We start from the raw sequence: 24,168 nt of genomic DNA, 5'->3' as shown, positions 1-24,168 counted from the left end.
GAACTCTCTGCACCAGTACCTCAATAACTGTGAGTCATTGTCATCGTTTAAGACCCAACTCAAAACCTTCATGTTCAGACTTGCCTTCTCTGTGTAACCTCTGTCATCTCCTCTCGGACATGTGCGCTCAGAGCATGTACTGTGCATGGATTCAGCGCGTTACAAGTGAACTATTGTTATTCATAGACTAGATGTTAGTCAATGGGAAGACATATACGCCCCGGTGCTCCATCTAGTTCAGCATATCTATCTGTCGGAATAACGCGTAACTAATACAGCCATGTGGCCAAATTATTGCGAAGTTTAGTCCGTCGGTATTTACACTGTCTTAATTTGTACGCAACATCACATTCTCTTTCTCATCATGAAGTTTGCATAATTTAAAGTTAAATGTCTATGGTCCTCAGATGCTGAGTTTTTACACGGCGTCCAAATGTTGCAATTCTGTACTGCGGCCTTGTTAAGTGGCAAACAGTACAATGTGTTTACCGTTAGTCAGGATACTACTGCTCGTCTTCAGGGGAATTTTGTTGGAATGGATTTCATTCAGTAAAACTTTGACCTGTTCAGCCAGTTTATTCGTAAATTGGCAAATATTCGCTTTATCAGAGCTGCAGTGAGATACATGTTGTTTTGGTTGTCATGTGTTTGTTATTTGGCTAAAACAGCACTCAAAATCTAATACCTGCAATCAACCGAGACACCAGGTCTGGACACCCAGTGTCTCTCCCAAGCAAGGGCTAGTGGGGACCTTGTTATCTAACTGGGCTGTACTGTGATAAGGTCAACGTTTCGCCTTCTGACTTTGACAAACTGGAGTTACTTTCACCAGTCATGTTATTCTGCAATGTAATATTTTCTTTTTTCTTTCTGGTAACACCAGCTCATAGGCTGATTTAAGTTAGATGTTGTACGATATAATATATTTATGGGAACTGCGTACTTTTTTATTCAATACAACATGAAACAAAAATCAATTTGGAATTCCTGCCGTCCTCCGAGTATTAAAATTCAGAATGCTAGAATAGGAAACTGAGTGGAATGTGATTACTGTCAGACGAAAGTCTTCAGTATCGCTCATGTTGTACCCCATAGTGCTCCAGATAGTGGAAGTTCGTATCAAAGATCTCGTAATGCATGCTGTGCAGGGAACTGTGTTTTTCACAGAATTGTGACTCGCATGAACCTATACATTGGCTTACTGAATTGTGAGTTAAATGATTCCATCTATTTATTTAATTGTGGGTTAAATCGCTTCACATTTGCCCACATAATATTGAGTTAAATGATCAGTCTACTGGCTACCAAATTCCCGGAGTACTTCTCTTTTTATCGAGTTTAAAATAACTGACAAGGCCCACTGAACGATTTCGAGACGGGCTATACATCATGTTCTTTTCCCAATGATGTCGAATCAACGCTGTCAGCGGGAGCAATAGATTGATGGGTGACCACCTCAGTGATACTGAATCATATCATGTTATAACACGAGTTGTGTCAAGTTCCATATACCTTAGTTCGACCAGAAGTACATGGCTACCCTGAATGGTTTGGCGAATTGCACCTTGTTGACTTGTATCATATTCCAGCTATATAGCGACGTGGAGACACCATGCTGAACATATTTCACATATTGGGCACAGAAGCCGGGCCTTCGGCCTGACAGGCAAACACTTAAACCACAAGGCTACCCAACTCCCCAAACCCCCACCCCTGTTTGAACACCATCGAGCTATATTTTGGTATTTATGTTCAAAGACGAAACTATAAAATGGTTACTAACTGGTGACATTCTCCCTGTAGTTTTGTATTATATTAATACAACGTTTCCAATGTGTCATCATTGGTGTTCCATTCGTGTAAATTTTCAATTGAATTTGTTTTATCAGATACGTCATGACTAATTATTTTCTGCCTTTGATGTTTATTCATTATATTTAAAACCCTGACGTTTTAATAACTGAAGAATATATTTTAATGACTGTGTAATCATGTGCTTGCAGCATATTCTGGTGTATCGTTGTCATGGTGATGGCCATTCTGCTTGTGACGGTCATCTACTGCCAGATGTCGGATTTCTACCGTTACCCTACCGTGACCAGTGTCAACGTCAGGTACGTCGACGAGGAGGACTTCCCCGCCGTCACCATCTGTGATCTCAACGTTTTTAACAAACATTTTATGGATAAAATGGATAAACGCACGCAGATGGCCATGCCCTTACCTGACTGAAATATCAGGCATATTTCATCTTGTTGGGAAAATATTACTGGACAAAATTCTGAAAAATGAAGGAATACCACCAACGAATGAAACTGCAGACGACGTTGTCGACGCATTACTCGACGACGTGCAGAAACTAGTGGTTGGATCGGGGTTAAAGTGTGCATGGGGGGATTACTATTGGGAAGACTGTGGGGATGCTCTGACCACACGGATTACAGAAATGGGTTTGTGTTTTACAATAAATACTCGGAACCTCACTCGTCGGAGTAATGGACAAAAAATGAATGCGGTTGGAAACTCCTTACGTGGCCTGAGTGCTCTGGTGACCACGGTCAGGGATGATATACCTTATCGTCTATACCAGTTTGAAGGATTTAAGGTAAGTTGTGGTACGCATTAATAGTCATCGGTCCATGAAATAGTATAATCTCTAAGAGGTTGCATAATTCATATTAATCGTTTACTGTCTGTGGCCTTCCACTTGATGGATATTACGATCAGACATTCCTGAGATGTTACTTGTTTGCGTGTGCGTTTCCTATACAGAGATAATGAAGAATGATGGAGTTCCATTGAGTTAACGTCTTTATTGTTTCGATGTGACGCTTAGGTACACAAGCTGGTATATTACCTGTCACCTGTTTGACAATGTTACTGGCATCTGAGCCACATATTGCAAAAACGGAACATATAAAGTCCTTAAGTCTACATGTTTTCCTATGACAGCTCGATATATTTAGTATATGTTTTATTCATCAATATTATTAATGTTAAGCGAAAACGAACTCAGATGTCTGCGTTCCCATACCAAGGACCCAATAAATCTACACTCGACAGACGCATGTTAGATCACATCATGTATATGTCTGAATTACAAACATGTTGGTGAAACCCTGCTACTCGAATATTTTAGTTATGCTAAAATGTTAGTGTACAGTTTGTGATAAGAGGAAGTGACTTTGATTCACAATTATAAGGTCAAGTGACTTGACTTATCTCGGTTAATCAGATTTTCAATGTTGATCTGTGGAATCAAGAATACAAATTATACCATAAATATACAGATAGAGCCAGTGTCACGTAAAAGGCGCTGTCCATGTGAATTACCAGGCGGATATATCAAGGAGATTGTGAGTGCAGTGAGGCGAGGGTTATGAGTCTGTCTCCAGTAATCTGCGAGATGATGTGATAATCTAGTGCTGCCTCAAGAGATAAATAGTTCAACGTTGAAACGTCTGTCTCACCGATGTGAATGACAACGTAGGCGGACTATGTGCCGTATATAAGCCGTTGCGAAGCAACACTACACTAGTCCTGACACGGTGTGAACAATGCTGATTATGACGTATTCGATCAACATTGTTTCAATCATTGACAGGTTGAACAATGAAGGCCAAACAACAAGAAACTATACATAAAACGTAACCTATTTAGAACACCCAATTCAAACATTCCCGCTCTATATACTTTTTATGATGTAACACGTTCAAGGAATGACCTATAATGGAGCTTCGCACAAACAGGTAACCAGATCACCTCTCAGAACATACAGGAATGGTCAGTTCCTGATATTACGTCATTAATCAATATTGAGTTATACAGCAATACGGACCGAAATGCACCCTGACATACATTTTATTACGTCACTGATTAGTCTCATTGCAGTGAGTCAGTAATTACAGCACCAAAGAGCCCCATGAAATGGGTTGTAGTGTTTCCGACCCCCTTATGAAAATATATTATGTTACTCGCGACCTGTTTAATACTGTGTTTAAGCCTGTGAGAAACAGTGATGTTGAATCACATGATGATACTGAAAAACGACATCTTTTGCAAGCTATTATAAATATAACCTTAAGAGCTCCCTGACTTACAACTATCGATAATAATGTTTTGCACGTCCATCAGTGCAACGATGACATTATCTGTTTTCAACTCTCCAGAAGTTTGAACTGTGAAATATGAGAGTTATCGATTGCGGTTGCTGTGTTAGATTACTTGCACAGTTTGCGTATGGGCGTTATCTGTTCTTTATGAAGATGATTTATAATAGAAAAATGATAAAACATTTACTGAAAACTGTTGAGATATATTTTAGTTTGTGGAGCATCTCGAGTCATGGAACATCAATTCTCATGTATCTTAAAGTTTCACATTGAATTTCATGGGAAACGACTGCATACATTGAAAACATTGTCAATAGTTTGTACCATGTACATATTCACATGGGCATCAGTTAAAGGTTGCATTTACTTTTTTGGTCCAAACAAGCGATCATACCCGAACATACTGGAATGTTCATTTAAGACACGTGCTTCAAACAATATCTCAAAAGGCACCAAGTATACTGAGTAAAATAATTATGATTGTAAGTTACCGGCATGCATGACGATGCCATGTCGCAACATCGGTGCTAACCTGAACATAAACCTTCTCGGTGATGATCGGTAAAGACCAGTGACCGTGAGGGTCGAGTCCTGATTCATCTGGCTCCGGAATAACCTCAACTTGAGGACATGGAGTATGGTTCACTGGTCTGATGACAGTCGCTCTCTTCTATGCGTTGCAGTCGGCCAGAACCCGGGGCACTAAATGGTCAGAGATGTCAACAGTCAGTACTGGGCTGTCCCACATGTTGATTACCATCCCGATTTTCATGGATGACAACGCTAGATCTCATCATCGACCTCTTGCAGCAGAACGCCTTGTCATTATCCTGGACGCCAAGTCCGTGCTAAAGATGTTACCTCTCAAAGTCAGTTCCAAAACGCAGGAGCAGGAGAGTGACAATTCCATGTTTGATTGCAATCATAACTGATGTGAGTGAGTGAGTGATTTGAAATTTAAAGTCACATCGGCAGTATTACGGCCATATCTAGACTTTGACAATTTCATATAAAAGTTTACTTAATCAATGTAAAGACCTGTCAACGAAGGACAGTAAAATAGCTATACCATCACAGATGAACATTTAAAACTGGCATGCAATCATAAAACACGATAACACTACAGAGAACCATATAACATGGACAAAAGATCGCCAGCCACTGAAGGTAGATCACCATTCTAGGGACCATGGGGACTTACAGTACCTTTGCTACCTGCATGGACCCCAGCTGGATTTACACCTTCCCCGCAGTCATTGGCGATAATTGGAACGCTTAGCCAAAAATTAAAATCACATATACTGCGTTTTAAAACTCATGGCATGCATAAAAATACTTCAAACTATGTGGCACTTAATTACATACCCTCGTAGGGGCTGAAGGTAACAATTGTTTTACGTTACAACAAACCCCTCGAGGGTATAGCCGCATACAATCAGTAATATATTATACCACTATTAATTTTAAAAATATTACTATGCACGTCAAAGCTTATAAATAAAAGCAATTTCCTTAAAAAATGTAAGAATTAAATGAGAGCTGATATTGTTAAAAATTCCTTCATTTTTGAAGCTCTGAAATATTTATCCCTTGTGATGGAAAATTCAATACAATCAAGCAGGACATGCTCGACTGTAATTCTTTCATCACAAGGGATATAAAATGAAGGATCCGCTCCTTCTAATACACATTTATGACTAAACCTGTTATGTCCAATACCGCATCGCCTTAAATAACCTCACCAAATATGGACTGACAACCCAAGTAGGTGCGGTCAACAGTTGGTTTTATTGCATGCAGTTTATTGATACCAACTTGAGTGTCCCACTTCTTTTGCATTAGATGACGGACAGAACTGCTGTGACCTGCAGCAGACAACAACGATCGTCTCTATGGTAACAGCTTGTGCATACTGATTCTTTAACTCACACATAAATTAAATTTACATATTGTGCCAATCGCAAAAAAAAGAAAGTTGTTAATTGTATAGAATTTGTACACAGATCGCTGGCATCTAATGAGACGACTGAGCTGGTCTTACTGCCAGCTCTCAAGTCCATCTTAATCACTCAAGTGGACTTTTTAACTATTGTATTTTATGTTTCGGAGGTGAATATTAACGTTATCCCTATACCAGCACGATTTACGGTAGGCAACAATAAGTGGCAATTCATGCTTCCAGTCCCACTTGGCTAGCGGACTAGTTTCGTTTCTTTCACATGAATAATAATACAATTTGTGAACACGTCTATTTTATAACTGCAACGTTCGCGGTATCTCACTGGTATGCCCTTCAAATGATGTATTCGTTATTCACCGCAAGTGATGTATGCTACTGGATAATTCATTGGAAGAGCAACTGGTCCATCTTCCTAGTCATATTATTGAGATATGCCATGCACTGAGTGCTAGATATCACTGGTTGTTCCCTAGCTACACATGGGTGGCATATATTGTGTAGCCAGATGGTGCAGAGGAACACGCTAGTGGAACACCCCAGTGGAACACTGACAAGTCATGTGTTTACGTTTGGCATCACTCACAACTCCTTATTAATTCTGAAAGCATTTATATTCCGTGTCCATAAATGTGGGTTCAATGTATATATCTTTATATCTCGGACTAAAATTGATACGGTAACACCCTCATATACATACTAGTTGATGGGGCGGTGGGGTAGCCTGGGGGTTAACGCGTCCGCTCGTCCCCACATGGGTGCAATGTGTGAAGCTCATTTATCGTGCTGGAATATTGCTAAAACCATATGCACTCACTACCAGCTCATACTTACAGAATCCGAATTATCAAGACATATCCGTCACATTTTGCTTGTATAAAGAATTCATATTGCGCACATTGTGAACTTCATTATTGTATCAAGTGCTACATGTAACTTCTCTGTGTCTATGTATATGCAACTTATCTGTGCCGACGTAATGTATTGCTCGAGCGGACTTGCTGGTATATCCACTATTCCCATAGCAAAACTGCTGTTTTTCACTTAAAGTAGTCCCTCTGCATACCGTGTGTACCTAATGAAGCAGATATCTTTTTGTTCGCTGTTTCATAACTTGTTTTATAATGTGTATTACCTGCATGTATACTATCATAAATGCATGCATTTGTTTGACTGAAGTTTACTGAAGGTTGAGTTGTATCCTTTGGGAATGCTAAGAAAACTCGACCGAAGTATCAATTGTTTTGACCTCACTATGTCTCCGTGTTTTAACTCGAGTTTGTGGAGTTCATATATACTGGAATACAATCCAAAGTCGAATTAAACCAAACCCGACTCATTCACTCACAATATGTTATATGTTCATGATATCGCCCATCTGATGCTGACAGGTTGTCCTCCACGACCACGATGAGGATCCACTTCCGCAGTCCCGGGGATTCGTCGTCGGTGCTAACTGCTCCTCGGAGGTCGAAATCACCAAGACTGTCGTAAGTTCAGACTTAATTCATCTATCAGCCTTGTCAGTTGTGTACAAAACATACAGCGTTTGAAACAAATGTATAGTCAGTGTTGTCACTGGTACAGTATATGTGATAAAACTTCAAAAACACATCATTGTCAGATGGGCTAATTCGTTATGACTTGCCAACGGTGTTGTATGTTAGCACACACAAAAACAAGAAGCCTTATATGGGAACCACTTGGGAAATCAGAGGCATATATATATACGAGGATAATTCTGTGTGATTATTTTAAAAGATTGTCCTATCCACAGCGACGCTAGATCTGTATGTTGTATGCCCTTAGTGTACAGATAGTGTCTCTGACACTCCGGAATGGTCTGCTTTGTGTGTTGAACATAACTGAAATATGAACACACGATCGCAGTGAACAGGAGGATCGTGCCTCTGAGGCGCATAGTCAAAGAACGTCAGTATCAACGCGACTGGTGTAATCGGGAATATGGTGCCTCACACATGTTCAGGCAACCACACTGCGTTCAAGAACCTAACATGCTTACCACAGCATAGCGCATTCGTCAAAAGATTGCAGGTTTATATAATGCATAACCTATAATATCGATGTCTTAGTTAGAATAAAGGCTCATCGATATGTTCCTTGAGATTATCTGCATATGCGAGTTTTCAGTTCACAATAAATGTAATTTATCGGATCCTCAAAATGGCATTTCAAAAGCAACGCACTCCTGAATATCATAAACATGTGACACTGATTTCCTCTTAGTTTTGAATGAAATATTGTTTTCTAATGTTAATAGATCATACGATTTCAGTATACCAATTAAGACATTACTTCACAGAGCAGCTTAAAATATGAAATATATTTTGGTTTTCTTTATTTGACACACTGAATTGCAATGATGTTAGGGTTGCGTTATTGCATTGTTTCCATAAAAACGATGCGTGATATATTGCTATATTCGATATGCATAAAAGCAATCATACTACAAGGTCGTCCACACATTCATAGTCTCCCCGTATCACCAAAGTATGTTCACAATTACATTGCCGGGTGAACAGTTTCATATAACCCAGGGAACACACAAGATAAATACATTATAAGAAACTGCCAGACGAATAAAGATCAATAGCTATATCATTTTATTGGTGTTTCAATGTTAACGTGCCGGCGCCAAAAGCTGCTCTTCGTCTGACATATCAAAGTAAACGAAACTCGTGGATGAATAGATGGACCACTAAAGCTTCACACAGTGTGTTGGAACCATGCAACTTGAACTGATTGTTCCAAGGGACAATATTCAGACAATAAATTAACTTATCCATAAGTTGCCATGAATTCTAGACACTTTACTGAAAACATGAGACGTGGACGATGGGTAAATAAAACTAGTTTACGATTCCAGGGCCAATTGATAACACTTGTGGTTTTCGCAACTGCCTCGAAGGTAATCGGTATCAAGGGACCGTGCCTTCAGAGACATTGCCAGCAAACCCAATACAAGCAATACATTAAACACTACTAAGTGCATATTTATGTTGTTTTAAATGGATTGTGTAATATTTCACCAAGGATGTTGAGGAATTGTTTAGAGTATAATAGGTAATATATCTTCAATAATGCCACCTTCATTTGGGAATATCATAAAAACGATTTTTGACTAGAATCTCCTGTCTGCGCTGTATCTTCCCTAAGGTGATTGGAGCTTTAAACATCACAGCTTCAAGACCACCAATCACATTAGGTCCACGTCAGTTCTTCATCTCACAGACAGTTCATAAACTGAGTAATTTGCTTTATAATGACGCCAATGGTTTCTCACATTCACATGACGCCAACGCTGCGTGTGTATACCTTATATTGCTGATATATGTCCTCAGCTGGAAGGAGAAACGGAAATTTGCTTTTAATGAATTTCTCTGGGAGGAATGCACCTTATTGCATTGTCTGTGTGAATCTGCTCAATGTATGAAGGGGAACTTTGACAAACGCCAACCAGTCAGTATATTACTTCACGATGTGAGCACATTGCCCTGGCCATGCGGTTACACAAGGTAATGGAGACCCCTACTCGTGCGCGAGCCATTGCTGGTTTATAAACTACAAGGGTCACAAATGTACATGACTGAAATTGTTCCAAGTTTGTTCGAAATATACTACCTGACATTCGAGGTTGCATTAGGCTTCTTTTTCATAAGATTAAATATTTCATATATATTTGTCAAAACTGAGGAATTCCATCACAAGGAGCAGTAGAGTTCCACCAAAGCAAAGAACACTAAACGCTCGTGGGAGTTAATCACATTGCTGAACTCACAAAAGGAGGTACGGATGTCTCCTCAACGGATTGTGGCGGTGTCGACGGCGTGTCTATGAAACTGATGAGAGGAGGAGATAGCTGGGACCTTTAGCCACTTAGAAATATTACACCGTCGGAGTGAAGGACAAGTTGAACCTAGTGCGACTTTTAGTCAACATTCTGAAAACATAGTGTTATAAACACGATCATATCTGACAGTTATTGATAAGTAAACATAACTGTATTTCGCTGGATCTGTGGTTATTTGATTAAGAAGTATCCTTCCAAATTAGTCCTGCATTAATCATGGACCTTAAACCTGGTTTAGAGATGAAACAAGCATTTACAAAAACACACCCCAGCAACATTGTAACACAGGAACCTTCGAATGATATGACAGAAGATACATTGACCGTTTTCAACCTTCACAATTAATCAGTGAGGGGGAGCCAGTTTGAGAACTACTGTTGATGTTTTGGTAGGACGTACTACTTCTCAAGTCGCTGACTCATCTAATGTTCCGCAGTCGCTCCTTTAGGCACGCTAGAAAGGGTTTATTCCCAAAAGTTAGACGTCCCAAAAGTCATACATCCCAATTGTCAGACAAATCAATCAGGCGTGACTGTGATTACAACCTAGTCTTACCCACTGATATAATGAACCTGTCCCATACACTAACGCGATTGTTTTCACATTTGTACAGAAATACTTTGATCAGAATACTAATGTTGACTGGCTTACTCAATCACTGGGTTCTCCAAATGTGTTTTTACAATGTTCAATTTTATCATAACAGGATTATGGATTTTGCATACTTGTTTTCACAACGTTCACTTTGATCAAACCAAGATTACAGATTTTTCATGCTTGTTTTTACGATGTTCACTTTGATCAAAACAGGATTATAGATTTTGCATGCTTGTTTTTACTATGTTCACTTTGATCAAAACAGGATTATAGATATTTTATTTTTTTGAGTTTTTATTAACCTATTGGAGTTACTTCCTCCCTAACATTGTTTTTCCAACATAAACAATATAAATAAAAAACATCTAAAAACTCCAGAAAATGCCATACACGGTAGAATTCTAAATTCCATCCTCTCTTTCTTAAATAACAGACAAATAACAATCAGATCCCCCAACACAATTTCGGACCCTTATCCCTTAGAAAATGGAACCCAACTCTATTCAACTTTATGACAAACGACAGCTTTCCAGAAAAACCAAATCCCAAAATTTCAACAGCTAAATGGGCAGACGACATTTCATGTTGGACCCCCTCTACGTCTGTAAAACAAACCACAATCAAAACCCAAACAATGTTAAATCATATTTCAAAATGTGAAATCTTAATTCTTGAATGATTTGATTGACCATTTGAATTATCTTAAATTAACTTATTTTGTTTTTGTGCCAATTAAAGTCATTACAAAGTCATCCATTGATCATTTAAATTATCTTGTTGAATTAATTTATAACTTATTTTGTTTTATGTCAGATAAAGTCATTGTCATTATCCATATTCTCTTCTCTTTGTGTTTGGATTAGTACATTTGGACTAGTCCATTAATTAACGACGGTAACAGTGTAGTGAACCTCAGTGCAACCAACCATAACCTTTGTTGTTTTGACGCGTCTAACTTTTTGGACGTCTAACTTTTGGAAGAAGAAGAATGAGACACTATGAGACACTAAATTACAATAAACAGTCTTTAAGAGCGCCACAGCGCTAAAATATAATAAAAATATATCACATAAGAGAGGTATAATAGTCACGGATATTTGTTTAAATTGATGAATTCCAGTCAGCGTATCGGCAATACTATAGTACGGAGACTGCCTTACTGCAAGTGACGAATGAGCTTCGTTGTGCTGTCGACGATGGTAGGATTGCTGCTCTAGTGTTGTTGGACCTCTCTGCAGCCTTCGACACAATCGATCACCATAGACTCTTGTCCAGGCTCACACAACAGTACGGACTTGAAGGTCATGCCCTTCAATGGGTGACGTCTTATCTGTCTGACCGACAGCAATCTGTTGTTGTTGGCACTGAGAGATCAAAAGGCACTGTAATCACATGTGGGGTGCCACAGGGATCAGTCCTTGGTCCAGTCCTGTTTGTGTTGTATACCGGATATGTCGGAAGGATTACTACAGACCACACAGTTTCTCATCATGCCCACGCTGATGACACCCAGCTCCTGAAGGCATTTCATCTGTCAGATCTATCTACGTCTCTTCAGTGCATCGCTGAATGTACGCAGTACATCAAGTGCTGGATGACAGGAAACATGCTTAAACTTAATGACACAAAAACAGAAGCAGTTCTCATTGGTACAAAGCAACAACTCAGCAAGGTCAAAACCGACACCCTTACAGTCGCAGACTCTGACGTCAGATTCTCTGATGTGGTTAAGGACTTGGGTGTCCACATCGACTCTTCCTTGACTCTGGATGCTCATGTTAACCGTCTGAGCAGAACCTGCTACTTTCACCTAAGATCCATTGGTAACATTCGGCAATACCTGACAACTGCTGCAACTCAAGCCCTTGTTCGAGCTCTTGTTACATCTAGGCTTGATTACTGTAACAGCATCCTTTCAGGCCTCAGTTCTAAACTCCTTGATAAGCTTCAGAAGATCCAAAATACTTCCGCCCGCATCATCAGCAAGACTTCTAAACGTTCCCATATAACACCAGTGTTGAAAGAACTGCATTGGCTACCAGTTAGGGCCAGAATTGACTTTAAGATCCTCTGTCTGACATACAAGTGCCTCCATGGTTTGGCTCCCTCCTACTTGTCTGAACTCCTACATCCGTATGTCCCCGCACGCAACTTGCGCTCAAACACACAAAACCGACTGGTCATCCCATCCTACAAACTGAAATCCTTCGGACACCGATCATTCTCTTACTCCGCGCCTGTGCTTTGGAACTCTCTCCCATGTGCCCTTAAAAGCTCTGCCACAATTGACATTTTTAAGTCCAGACTTAAAACCCACCTTTTCTCAGTATATCATGTATAACTTCATCTGTAAATACTCCAGTGTAAATATTCCGTAGCGCTTTGAGCATGCCTTAGGGTGTGGAAGGGGCGCATTATAAATATGCATTTATTATTATTATGTTTTACAGATTAAAGATAATATGCAGCAGGGAGGGTTTGGGTGATCCTGGCACAGTCAGGCTGGTAAGGCTCATCATCAGCTCAGGGCCCTTGCCCCCTCTACACGCAGCCCAGACAGCGAATGGGACTTCTCCCAGGAAACGCTGCCTAGTCGAACCCACCAAGAACTTTCCGGAGAATATGATTATTATTATTATGTTTTACAGATTGAAGATAATATGCAGCAGAGAGGGTTCGGGTGATCCTGGCACAGTCAGGCTGGTAAGGCTCATCATCAGCTCAGGGCCCTTGCCCCCTCTACACGCAGCCCAGACAGCGAATGGGACTTCTCCCAGGAAACGCTGCCTAGTCGAACCCACCAAGAACTTTCCGTAGAATATGAAGGCTCCCCAACACTGCAGCCTTCTGCATTACCCAGAGTGTCAGAAGAGCTGTACTCCCGGTGGAGAACCCGGGCACTCTCCTGATCTGTGCCAAAAGATCAGGAGGTACCAAACCAAGGGCACTGAGAACAATGGGGAGCCTGACGACAGTGTACTTGGGATGCAAGCGAGACATTTCAAAGGCGAGGTCCGCATATTTATCATGCTTTTCCTTGATCTTGTCAATCACATTCCTGTCAAAAGGGACAGAAAATTCAATGATATATATAAATTCATTGGCTTTATCAAAAAGGACAAGATCAGGTTTGTTAGCTGGAATTCTTCTGAGGCTGTATATGGGCCTATTCCACAGAAGTTTGAAAGCATCATTTTCCATGACGCCCTGGACATGTTCAGGGTCGTACCATGGATGGACCTCGGAGTCAAAGCCACAGGCATGTCGGAGACGGTAGTAAAAGCAGCGAGCCATGCCATCATGTCGTTTAAGATATGCTGTTTGTGCCAAGGAAGGGCATCCACTGACAAGGTGTTGGACAGTCTCTGTGAAATCATTGCAAAGTCGACATTTCATGTTAATATTCTCTTTAAGAATCACATTTAGGCGATTACGAGTGGGAAGTGACTGGTCCTGAGCAGCAAATAGGAAGCCCTCAGTTTCACATTTAAGACCAGCCGACTTCATCCAGGCGAAGGAGTCGGAGGGATTGCTATTCTGTTCCACACACTGCATGTACACACGATGCAATGGCTTCTCAGAAAGCTTCTCCACAAAAGACCGACTCTGGGCAGACTTGGTGAAGGACTTCACCTGGTTTACTCCCATCGCTGTACCGTCCAGCAGTACATCGCCATCAGCAAAGTCAACCTCAAATTTCAGATTCTGTCCAACAACCTTGGCACGCTTAAAATAGCTGTGGAATTCCTTGCTTTCATCATGAGTCTTCACATGCATCACCAGAGGATCATTCGATAAATAAATATGTGCAAAAGTACACAATAAAATTCTGTCATGAAGAGCCTCCACATTAATCAAACCCCGACCTCCAGAATTGATTGGCATATATACACGGTTAAGAGAGGAACGAGGGTGGTGGGCTCTGTTATCAGACATGATCCTTCTGGTCAGGCGGTCAAGACTCTGGATGTCTTGTTTCGTCCAATCAACTACTCCAAAGGAATAGGAGAGGACTGGCACAGCAAAAGTATTGGTGGCTTTGACCTTGTTTCGAGCATTTAGCTCTGAGCTCCAGATTTTCTTTAAACGAGATTTGTACTCGGCCCGAAGTTTGTCTTGAATCTGGGCATTCTGGAGCTTATCTCGAACTTGCATTCCAAGATAGGTGTAGGCCTGATCTTCCACAAGATGCTCAATAACTCCTCCCCCTTGTAACTTGACCGATCCATCATTAGTTACCTTGCCACGTTTCTAAAGGAATCCCCCTGAAATATTCCCCTTCTGATTGGAATAGATTCCGAAGTCTGCACCTGCCCCAGCGAGTACATCTCAAGTTGAGTCGACCAGCAACTCATTAAAGACTTGAGTAAATCAAGTAGTCGCTGAGGGAGGTCAATGCAATGAAGAGACTTCAGAATCCATTCGTGAGGGACAGAGTCATATGCTTTTTTGTAGTCAATCCAGCACATGGAGAGGTTGCGGTGATATGTTTTAGCCTCTTCCAAAATCATTTTCTGTACAAGAAGTTGATCCTTGCACCCCCAACATCCCTTTCTTGCTCCCTTATGCTCTCTGTAAATCATATCATTGGAAGAGCAGTGATGACACGAGGTTTGTTATTATTATTATTATTATTATTATTATTAAATTATAACATTATAAAAGTAGTTTTTCTGCGCCTGAACATAGCGCTCAATGTAGCGGCAAGTGGTGTGGAGAGCTGAGGATACTGCATAAGAAATATAGTTTGTTCTGTTGAGGACAGATTAACAAATTGTGGGTTAATTTCATTGGCTTTGAGCTATAACGTAGATCTGATATCTGAATAAAATGGACATGAGGTTAGAAAATGTATCTCATCTTCAACTTCAGAGTAATTGCATTATTTACATATACGTTGATTTAATGGAGTTTTGGGCCGGGAAAATCTACCAACTTCTACCACTAGGGGGAGAGAACCACATCTCAATTTTGAGCGTCGGAGACTGAACGAACATAAGGTGAAACGGCCAGAGTATTTTTAATAATCTAAATGTTGAGAGGACACCCTAGAAAGCTATGCCCGTGGTTTTAGATCCCTGTTATATTTCCTTATATTTCCAGGTTTGTCAGCACCATCAGTATGCCAGGTCGTAGGCTTCACCAAAGTTGTTTCATCACTCCAGTTTTCCTCCAACATGATATACCTGAGATACTGTGTACATTGTGTACAACTGGCATAAAATGAAATGACATTTCTTTACCATGTATATGTATATCCTGTCTTAGTTTTCAACTGGCTGGTTAAAATTATGACATCCATGCAGTATCAAAGTGAACTGATGGTTGCAGTGTTGTTCTTGTCTGCAACAGCCTGCACCGCGTCTCATCGCTCACTGTAGGGCAGGACATGACTATTGTGTGGGGAACAACAGTTTCTGGAGTCAGTGCTCCATTGATGCGACTGTCACAGCTATTGTGACCTTACCCCAAAGAAATCTGTTTCCTCCCACAATCGAGACCAGGTGTTCTCTGCTGCTGGTGTTGTGTTGTGTTCAAGGGATATTAATATTATTTTGACAAATTCGGTACCACATTTCAGACACGGAAATGTAAAATATATATACTGAATATACAGCTGAGCAATCAATCACGGATTATTGGAACTTCACCATGCATTTTAATTTTACGGAAGACGGGATTTCTGTCTGGAATTACTGTCCCTACATCCGACCTGTTAACATAGGACAACATGGGGCCACACGGACAGTACACGCGAAGTCGTCGTTACCGGTAGTACAGGCAATTTTCTCCAAGACTCAACTCGTTTGTTGTAATTGTTCAATAAACCTTTGAATCCATGTAATTTTGTTTAAAGTTGAATATGCTATGCTTTGAGTGACCTTCATCAGACGACGCAGGAAGGTTAATAATGGCCGTTGAAGAAAGGCTTGGAGGACAACTACAAATTGGCTTGGAAGAGTACATCTGAACAACGCCACGTTGATTTATGAGATCAGTCTAAGTGGACATGCCACCAACACCTCTCACAATCAAAGTTGCCCCTTTGGGACGAAACTGATATCCGAGGCAATAGCATGGCTTAAATGTAAAGCATTCCGTGCCACTAGGCCGATGTTTGCCATACAATTAGTTTGTGTTCATCGTCAGATGCAACACTATCCACTAGCAGAAACCTCTGCGTAATTGCTCTTAGCCTAATGTGTGTTCAGTAAACCAGGACTTGTGGTGACGCTCAATCACACTCGCGTTGTTTATATGATATTTGTGGTGTTTGCCACGAAGATCAGCGGGACAATGATCGTGTTTTGTGTAACACACACACAAAAAAACCCGGTTTCGGCATGCATGAGCTATCATGTCAATATGGGTCCAATGATACTGCTCGTGATTTCAATAATAGAACATGACCATCGGAATAATCATATAAGCAATACGTACAGGTTTTACAAGCTGATGACGCTATTGCATGAAAGAATTATTTATATAATTAAGAAAGATATATGTTGTTCGCTGCCTTTCAATAATGCCCTTCTTCAATTTTGTTCATTTTCCCTATACAATGTGACATCGTATCTGTATATTAGGAGAAGAAGGGAAAATGTTACTAATTGAATGTTAAGAAAACACCCTCCAAAAAAAAGAAAAGAGGAAAGAACAAAAATCATATGACAGAGGAACTGGAACTTCCTCACAAACAACTAAAATGTTTTTCACAGTGTAAGGCTGTATGTCAGAAAGCTACAGTTGCATGTAAGCTTGTTCCTTTGGCCTTTGAGAATTCTTGGCACATAATTTCACTTACGATATTCTTGTCTGGAATGGTGCTCTAGACGAAACGTCTTAAATGTACGTTTTTCTGATATATCAGTTACCTTGTCTGGAGACGTACGGACTAATGACAGCTCATGGTGTCATTGATCTTATGCAATAAAAAGAAAAACCTCTCTGAAGATTCAATACTTTAAGTTATCTTTCAAGTTGATACAAAAAATTCAGAACTTTGTGAACCAATTTAGCCATTTCCTTAAGTTTCTTAGGAAAGACAGTCATCAGATAGAAGAAAGAAAGAAATCCAAGAAGGGATATTGCTTAAGGTGGAACAGAGTAATGCTAAAAAATAGTACTTGCTGTTTAACTCCTATGACCTAACAATCATATATGCCTCTGCAGAGAATCGGGCTGGAACCTCCATTCAAAGCATTCGGTGGTTCCACCTGTGTGGACACGGACAGCGCCAAGTTTATGAATCCCCTGAAGCGGTTCGACTATTACTCGAAAGAGGCGTGCGAGAAGGAATGTTTCTTTGATTATGTTATCAAAGTCTGCGGATGTCGACATTTCCTCCATCCAGGTACGTGACACCTGAATACATCCTAGTTGTAATACCTAACATAGGATGACCGAGGAAGGGAAGGAATATGACACAGATACAACGTGATTGTGTTTATAAGTAGGTGCACGTCATGTACGTAACACTGACATTATGACACGTATGAATAGAACACACATTAGCATATACAAACAGATACAAAATTAATACATAATGTATGTAAATATATGACATTGTATATATGGACACCTGCATACATCAATACGTCTATGGCCTTCATAACAAATACAAATGGGATGTATAATATTATTTGGAATAGGATAAGTTTGATCGGAACAGGAATACTTTGACATAACATATTGATAATGTAAATACTCCAGCCGCTTTATATTTTACAGAACCGGGTTATTTCCGCGGCATGTTATGTAGGTGTGTATTGCAATCCTGCTTGACAGCTGTTTTATGACAATACAGTCATCATTAAGGCTGTTTTATGACAATACAGCTGTGATATGATGATGATAACACCAACAGATGCATGACTCATCAGTGGAATTAATTTACGTACTGAGCGAGTGGGTGAACGGTATGTCCTGTAACAAGGGGATGGGCAAACTGGGTTGGTCTGTGTTAAAACCAAATGTTCGGACACTGTTCCGGCAAGCCACGTGTCGGCATTGGGTAAGTTTCATGATGGGAACATTGGACATTGCACAATATAATTATTCTGATAACGTGGTGAACAATAACATAATGTTATGTATGAACTGGGATGGGAAGTCAACCAGTTTTGAAGAGGCACGTGTAGGACAGAAACGCTTTATTATCACAATGGGGTTATTCCTTTGTTTACTCGGAAAAGAATGGGTTTTGACTTTGAATACTTCCAAAGCGCTTGACTTTGAATACTTCCAAATGAGATCGGGTAATACGACGTGGTGCCTCATTGCGTGTCATCACGTTCCGGCGGCGTGCACGCTGAGGTCACAGGTGATGGAAGGTAGCTTGGCCAGACCAGCTTGTCCGACGTTTTCGGAAATGCCATCTCGCATCTCAAACCTCTCCTATTTTCCATGGCGGATTCCGAATGTTTCGGTCTGCATAATAAACGGGTTTGGTTTACATCCAATGATGAGGGAAGGTTATTATGATTATCCCTTTTAGCAGAAAAGAGGAGTTTGGCATTGGGGTGAAAGGAACTATTCCAAGTTGACGATATTCGCCGTCATAGAGGTTGAGTGGGATTTGGGGAGTTGTAAAACACAGATCTTCACCGTTATGAACCTCGGTTTTGTTCAATCTGTATTGCTCGGGATACATGCTTTTAACAACAATTTGATCATTCCTCCCAGACACACCTTGATATAACTAATAAATACTGATCAAAGCTGCGTAAAATCCAATTTGAGAACCCATTACAAGTATCTGTTGTCGATATTTGATCGTAAACCTTTTTGTATTACTGTTGCTTTAGGCATGATGGTTTTTCAAATTACCCCACTTTTGCAATGGTTTGGTTGTCCTTATTCTGTAACAACTCCCTCGGGAAAACTGTTCAAAATTAATGAACATAAAACTGTGTTTTTACCAAAAACTGTTAACATTTTTAATGAGACCAGATTATGTCTACCTGCTGTGTCCGTGGGGTATCTTGATATATGCTTCTTAAAGTAAATAGTGTTTGTACAGAAATGTATTTTTCTACCCAGGCAACGAGACGCTTTGTTCGATGGACCAACTAGCTGTGTGTTACAGACTGGCTGAAGGTATGTTGTGTGAAACTACTATGGATAGTTTCCATGTGTTAATGTAGGCTGAAGATACTTCTTGTGGAACTATTATGGATAGTTTCCATGTGTTAAAGTAGGCTGAAGATACTTCTTGTGGAACTAACATGGATAGTTTCCATGTGTTAAAGTAGGCTGAAGATACTTCTTGTGGAACTAACATGGATAGTTTCCATGTGTTAAAGTAGGCTGAAGATACTTCTTGTGGAACTAACATGGATAGTTAGGCCCACTAAGATGGATATAGTTTGTGGAACTATTATGGATAGTTAAAGTAGGCTGAAGATACTTCTTGTGGAACTGACATGGATAGTTTCCATACGTTAAAGTAGGCTGAAGATACTTCTTGTGGAACTAACATGGATAGTTTCCATGTGTTAAAGTAGGCTGAAGATAGGTCTGCTCGGCAAAGAAGCCTTGATTAAGATTTAAATGTCGTTGCATTCTCATTGACATTTTGTTACTGAAAATGAGATGGGCAGTCAGGCAATTTGTGGACGAATGCCATTATGATTAATATTGATTTCGAGGCATATACACTGAATCTGTAATTCGAAACTGTTTTATATGTAGGGTTTAATTAACCTCTCATATATATTGCAATCTGAGTTAGATTAAAACGAGTTACACATATCGATTATGTGTTTTGTAAAGATTGTCCATGTTTGTGATGTTCTTTTTTACGTTAAAAACCCTATATTTATGAAAATCGTTGCTGCTACTTACTGAACCTTAAAGCGACAAATGTCCCTTCCACAGTAAAGATATTATAAGTTGTGTCCCAGTGAACCCTTGTACGATATTATGCGAATGTGTTTATCAATCAGACACTTCCGTCGTTTTGCTTCCGTCACAAATAACAAATACATGCAATATATAATGTTCACCTGGAATCGTATGGTAAATAACGCGCAAGTCTCAAAAGAGAACTGCATCGGACATTATATAGGTAACTGATGCATAACAATGTGTTTATGTGCTATGCATGTTTACATATCTGTTTGAAAGCCTCTATTTGATAGTGATTCATACACACATGCTCTTTCATCGTATCTCGTGGAATCAGTCACTGGATTGTCTGGTCCAGGCTCGATTGCTTGCAGATCGCGTCGAATGCGGCGCTAAATAAACACATACTTTTGATATAGTTTGATATATTTTGCATGTGGAAAGGGTTTTGTCGCTTCTATTTTGTCTTGTTTTAAGTGTTTTGACCATGATTAATTCGCGTTTCGATGATAATTTGTTTATCCGGACGGAACTGTTCAAAGTAAATTGAGTTCACACTTTAAAGCGCCATTCCTGGATTCAGGATTAAAAAGATTATCTTCATAGTGTTCAGTGTGACGATGTGTGATGGATGGTTAGGTTAACCGTGGTATAAGTGATTGTCAGTATCGAGAAGGATCCTGAAACAATACAGGGGTGTTTCAGTAGGGAATGCACTGGATTGTGACATATAATGTGACAGTGTTGCTATGTTCTTGTAGCTAAGTACTACAGAGGGAATGAAGACCGAGACGTTGAGAAGGCTCCTTGTGTGTGCCCGCTGCCGTGTAGGGAGACCCATTATGCTGCAGCTGCCACTTGTACCAAGTTTCGAGCAACCAGCTTCTTTGAGAGCATAGTGTAAGAGATTCATTTTCATACTCCCTGTTGGGTTACAAGTGAAATAGGTTTTGCTGGAATAACTATCTGCACAAATAATATTTTGTTTGACACCAACTCTCCTTGACAGCAAGATAAAAACGTGTTGTATGGGTGACTGTGTGTTTTCCGTAAAGGTAACTTTAGATAAGTTTGGATGTAAAATGTAAAAAAATAATACGATCGCACACTAAACGACGAAACTTGCAGGAATGTACACTTTAAATTTTGCCAAATCTTGTATGGTAATATTATCTATCATCTGATACAAAGATGGGGATAAACGGATGACAAGATGATTCTCCGTACATGTGAGTGTGAGTGTGAGTGTGAGTGTGTGTGTGTGTGTGTGTGTGTGTGTGTGAGTGAAACCCATTATGATGTAATCAGTTAAGAAATGGTTGTTATATTGAGGCCACCGTTTCAGTCTTCTCTGTTATGACATACTACCTATTGTTTTTTACTTTGATGCCTCTGCTTTCCATGAAACACTACTTGTTAACCCATATTAATAATGCCCCTTTAAGCTCACCTTTCATGATCCCATGTGCAGAACCACCTTCTTTGCATGTTCGAAATTGACTTGTTTCAGTAATTCAAATGTTTTGTCTGTTCTTCAATTCATCACAGTCATGATCTAGGCGCGGATGTTGTGACGCTTCACTTCTTCTTTCCTGACCCTGTCGTCACGACCATTGAACAAGTTCCAATATACACCGTTGAGGGACTGCTAGGTGAGAGGGTGGATGTTATAACAACCTGCATACCAGCGTGTTTCTACCCATAGTAATAAATGTATTTTGTGTTGCCTCGTAAAACCTAATGTCACTTTCATTATTTTATGATTCATGCTCTTTGACTTGGTGGACCTGTGAAGATCCGGGTTATATTAGATCTTCCGTAACCCATGCTTGTCGTAAGAGGCGACTAACGGGATGGGGTGGTCAAGCCCGCTGACCTGGCTGACATCGTATCCTAATTGCGTAGATCGATGGCCATGATGTTGATCACTGGATTGTCTGGTCCAGACGATTATTTACAGACTGGAATATTGTTGAGTGCGGTGTTAAAAACAATCAAATCAAACCAAACGATTGACTTGGGATTAGATATCGTCTATCATCATTGTGTAGATCGATGTTCATGATGACAGCAACTGGATGGTTTGAACCGGAATCAGATTATTAGGTGCAACATTGATCTGGTGTAAAACTATGAGTAGGAACGGTTACGTCAGAACGGTTGTGTGGTACCCTATTTAAGGTACATGCGAGAGACGGAATAGGAGTACGCCGCGTCCATTAATACTATCGTATTACATTTGGAAGTTCAGTGCACTCTTTTAATTCTGCTATTAGTCCATTCCGAAGATGAAGTACGTCTCCCACGCCTTCTAGGAACATGATCATTGTGTGGAGAGTGTGTAACTCGTCCATTTGTATTTTCACAGGTTCCATTGGCGGACAGGTTGGACTGTTCATGGGATTCAGCCTCATCACTGTTGCTGAGATGTTTGAGCTGATTTTCTTGCTCTGCACTAGAGGACGTCATCTCAGAGAAGAGCGACGAGGCAACATGCAACATACATACGGGGCACGCCACGCCTTCTGACCAAACGCTGGCACCGTTACAGCCGTCTAGGAAATGGCGGAACGTGACGGAACATCTATAAAACGAAACATAATAAGTTCATATTTTGTTAAATGATTCTTTCAAGGTTTAGTTTTTGGACATTCTGCTAAAGCAACACACAATACAGACGTGTCAAAATTGTATGTTGGTCGTACATAAATGTCGAACAGCGGAAGAATGCTTAACTGTCAGATTTCATACTTCAGCTTGGTTGATTGAGACCCTCTCTGTCCATCTGGACTCAACGTCAGTGAGTACGTAACGATGCTCTCCTGTGTCGGAGACGGGACTTGTAACATGTGCGTATGGTTTGCGGGATATTACGTGATTGCCCGGGGCTCATTTACTACAACAAGTGTTTGCGCGACATCGTTGATGGTTAAGGGTCGTTGATGGTAAAGGGTCAAGATGAGTGACGATATGGACCCCACAAATGATGAATACACCGAAATATTACCATGCCGTGGATATAACGTCACTGAGACACTGAAACTCGGTTTTGTTCAATTTCCAATGCAAATGTTATCATCCAATGACAATCGTGAGACTTGTTTCAAAGGTACCTGGCACAAATTAAATACAGGTGTCAGAGAAAGCCATCTCTAGTGTTCTGATTTGGCAAAAGTTAGTCTTGTCAAGCATTAATATAACTATATTGTTTATGCTAAATATGTTCAGGAAAGATCTTTATGTTCCACGATGAGGTTGTATCCTCACATATTGTCCATGATATATATTGTACATAGACATGTCCACTGTAACTGCAACGTATGAGGTTGCCAACGCCCACCCACTAAGCATCCAGTTTACCAGTTAATTTGTCTCGTTAAATTCCCGAACCTATGTACACACCTGGTATAAATGAGTTAGACGGGGATTTAGACTGTATGACCAAGAGTGCTTAGCTTAGAAAGAACAAAATAAAACAAAATGAAATATTGGCGCCCTCGTACCAGATAAACGTGGTACTTCATTAAATCATCCGGATACAAAAAGAGGGTTGGCACCAATGTACCCTTGCTTCCGGTTCCACAGCTTGCTTATGCGTTGTTTCAGCTGCCAATTCTGAATCCCAGGCCTCGACCTGTGCTTGTTACGTTGGCTGTTAACGTATACCGTGGTGACATTTAGTATTGTAACACTTAAACTATATTACAGTGAAATTGATCAATATTGTGTCCTGTTAGTTTTCGTCATAATGTATACTTGACAGGCGGATACATTAGGCTGCC

General features: G+C 40.2%; 1 protein-coding gene across 4 annotated transcripts in view; it reads left to right on the top strand.

Moving 5' to 3' along the window:
* LOC124257063 (acid-sensing ion channel 1-like) overlaps window positions 1-23,514 on the top strand; it is a 118,024-nt gene extending 94,510 nt beyond the window's left edge. For all 4 annotated transcript variants that reach the window (XM_046691039.1, XM_046691038.1, XM_046691036.1 and 1 more), the window contains exons 3-9: window positions 2,004-2,605; window positions 7,461-7,559; window positions 17,711-17,891; window positions 19,580-19,636; window positions 21,148-21,286; window positions 21,935-22,038; window positions 22,755-23,514. In XM_046691039.1, the coding sequence (XP_046546995.1) occupies window positions 2,447-2,605; window positions 7,461-7,559; window positions 17,711-17,891; window positions 19,580-19,636; window positions 21,148-21,286; window positions 21,935-22,038; window positions 22,755-22,915 (900 nt within the window). In that variant the 5' untranslated portion in view covers window positions 2,004-2,446 and the 3' untranslated portion in view covers window positions 22,916-23,514. The remainder of the gene's footprint in view (window positions 1-2,003; window positions 2,606-7,460; window positions 7,560-17,710; window positions 17,892-19,579; window positions 19,637-21,147; window positions 21,287-21,934; window positions 22,039-22,754) is intronic.
* Window positions 23,515-24,168: the final 654 nt, after the last annotated feature.

The sequence above is a fragment of the Haliotis rubra genome, unplaced genomic scaffold, assembly GCF_003918875.1.
Source record: "Haliotis rubra isolate DU_JTF1 unplaced genomic scaffold, ASM391887v1 Scf649, whole genome shotgun sequence".
Lineage (NCBI taxonomy): Eukaryota > Metazoa > Mollusca > Gastropoda > Lepetellida > Haliotidae > Haliotis > Haliotis rubra.
Note: the sequence above shows the minus strand (reverse complement) of the source record. Positions and strands in the feature narration are given on the sequence as shown.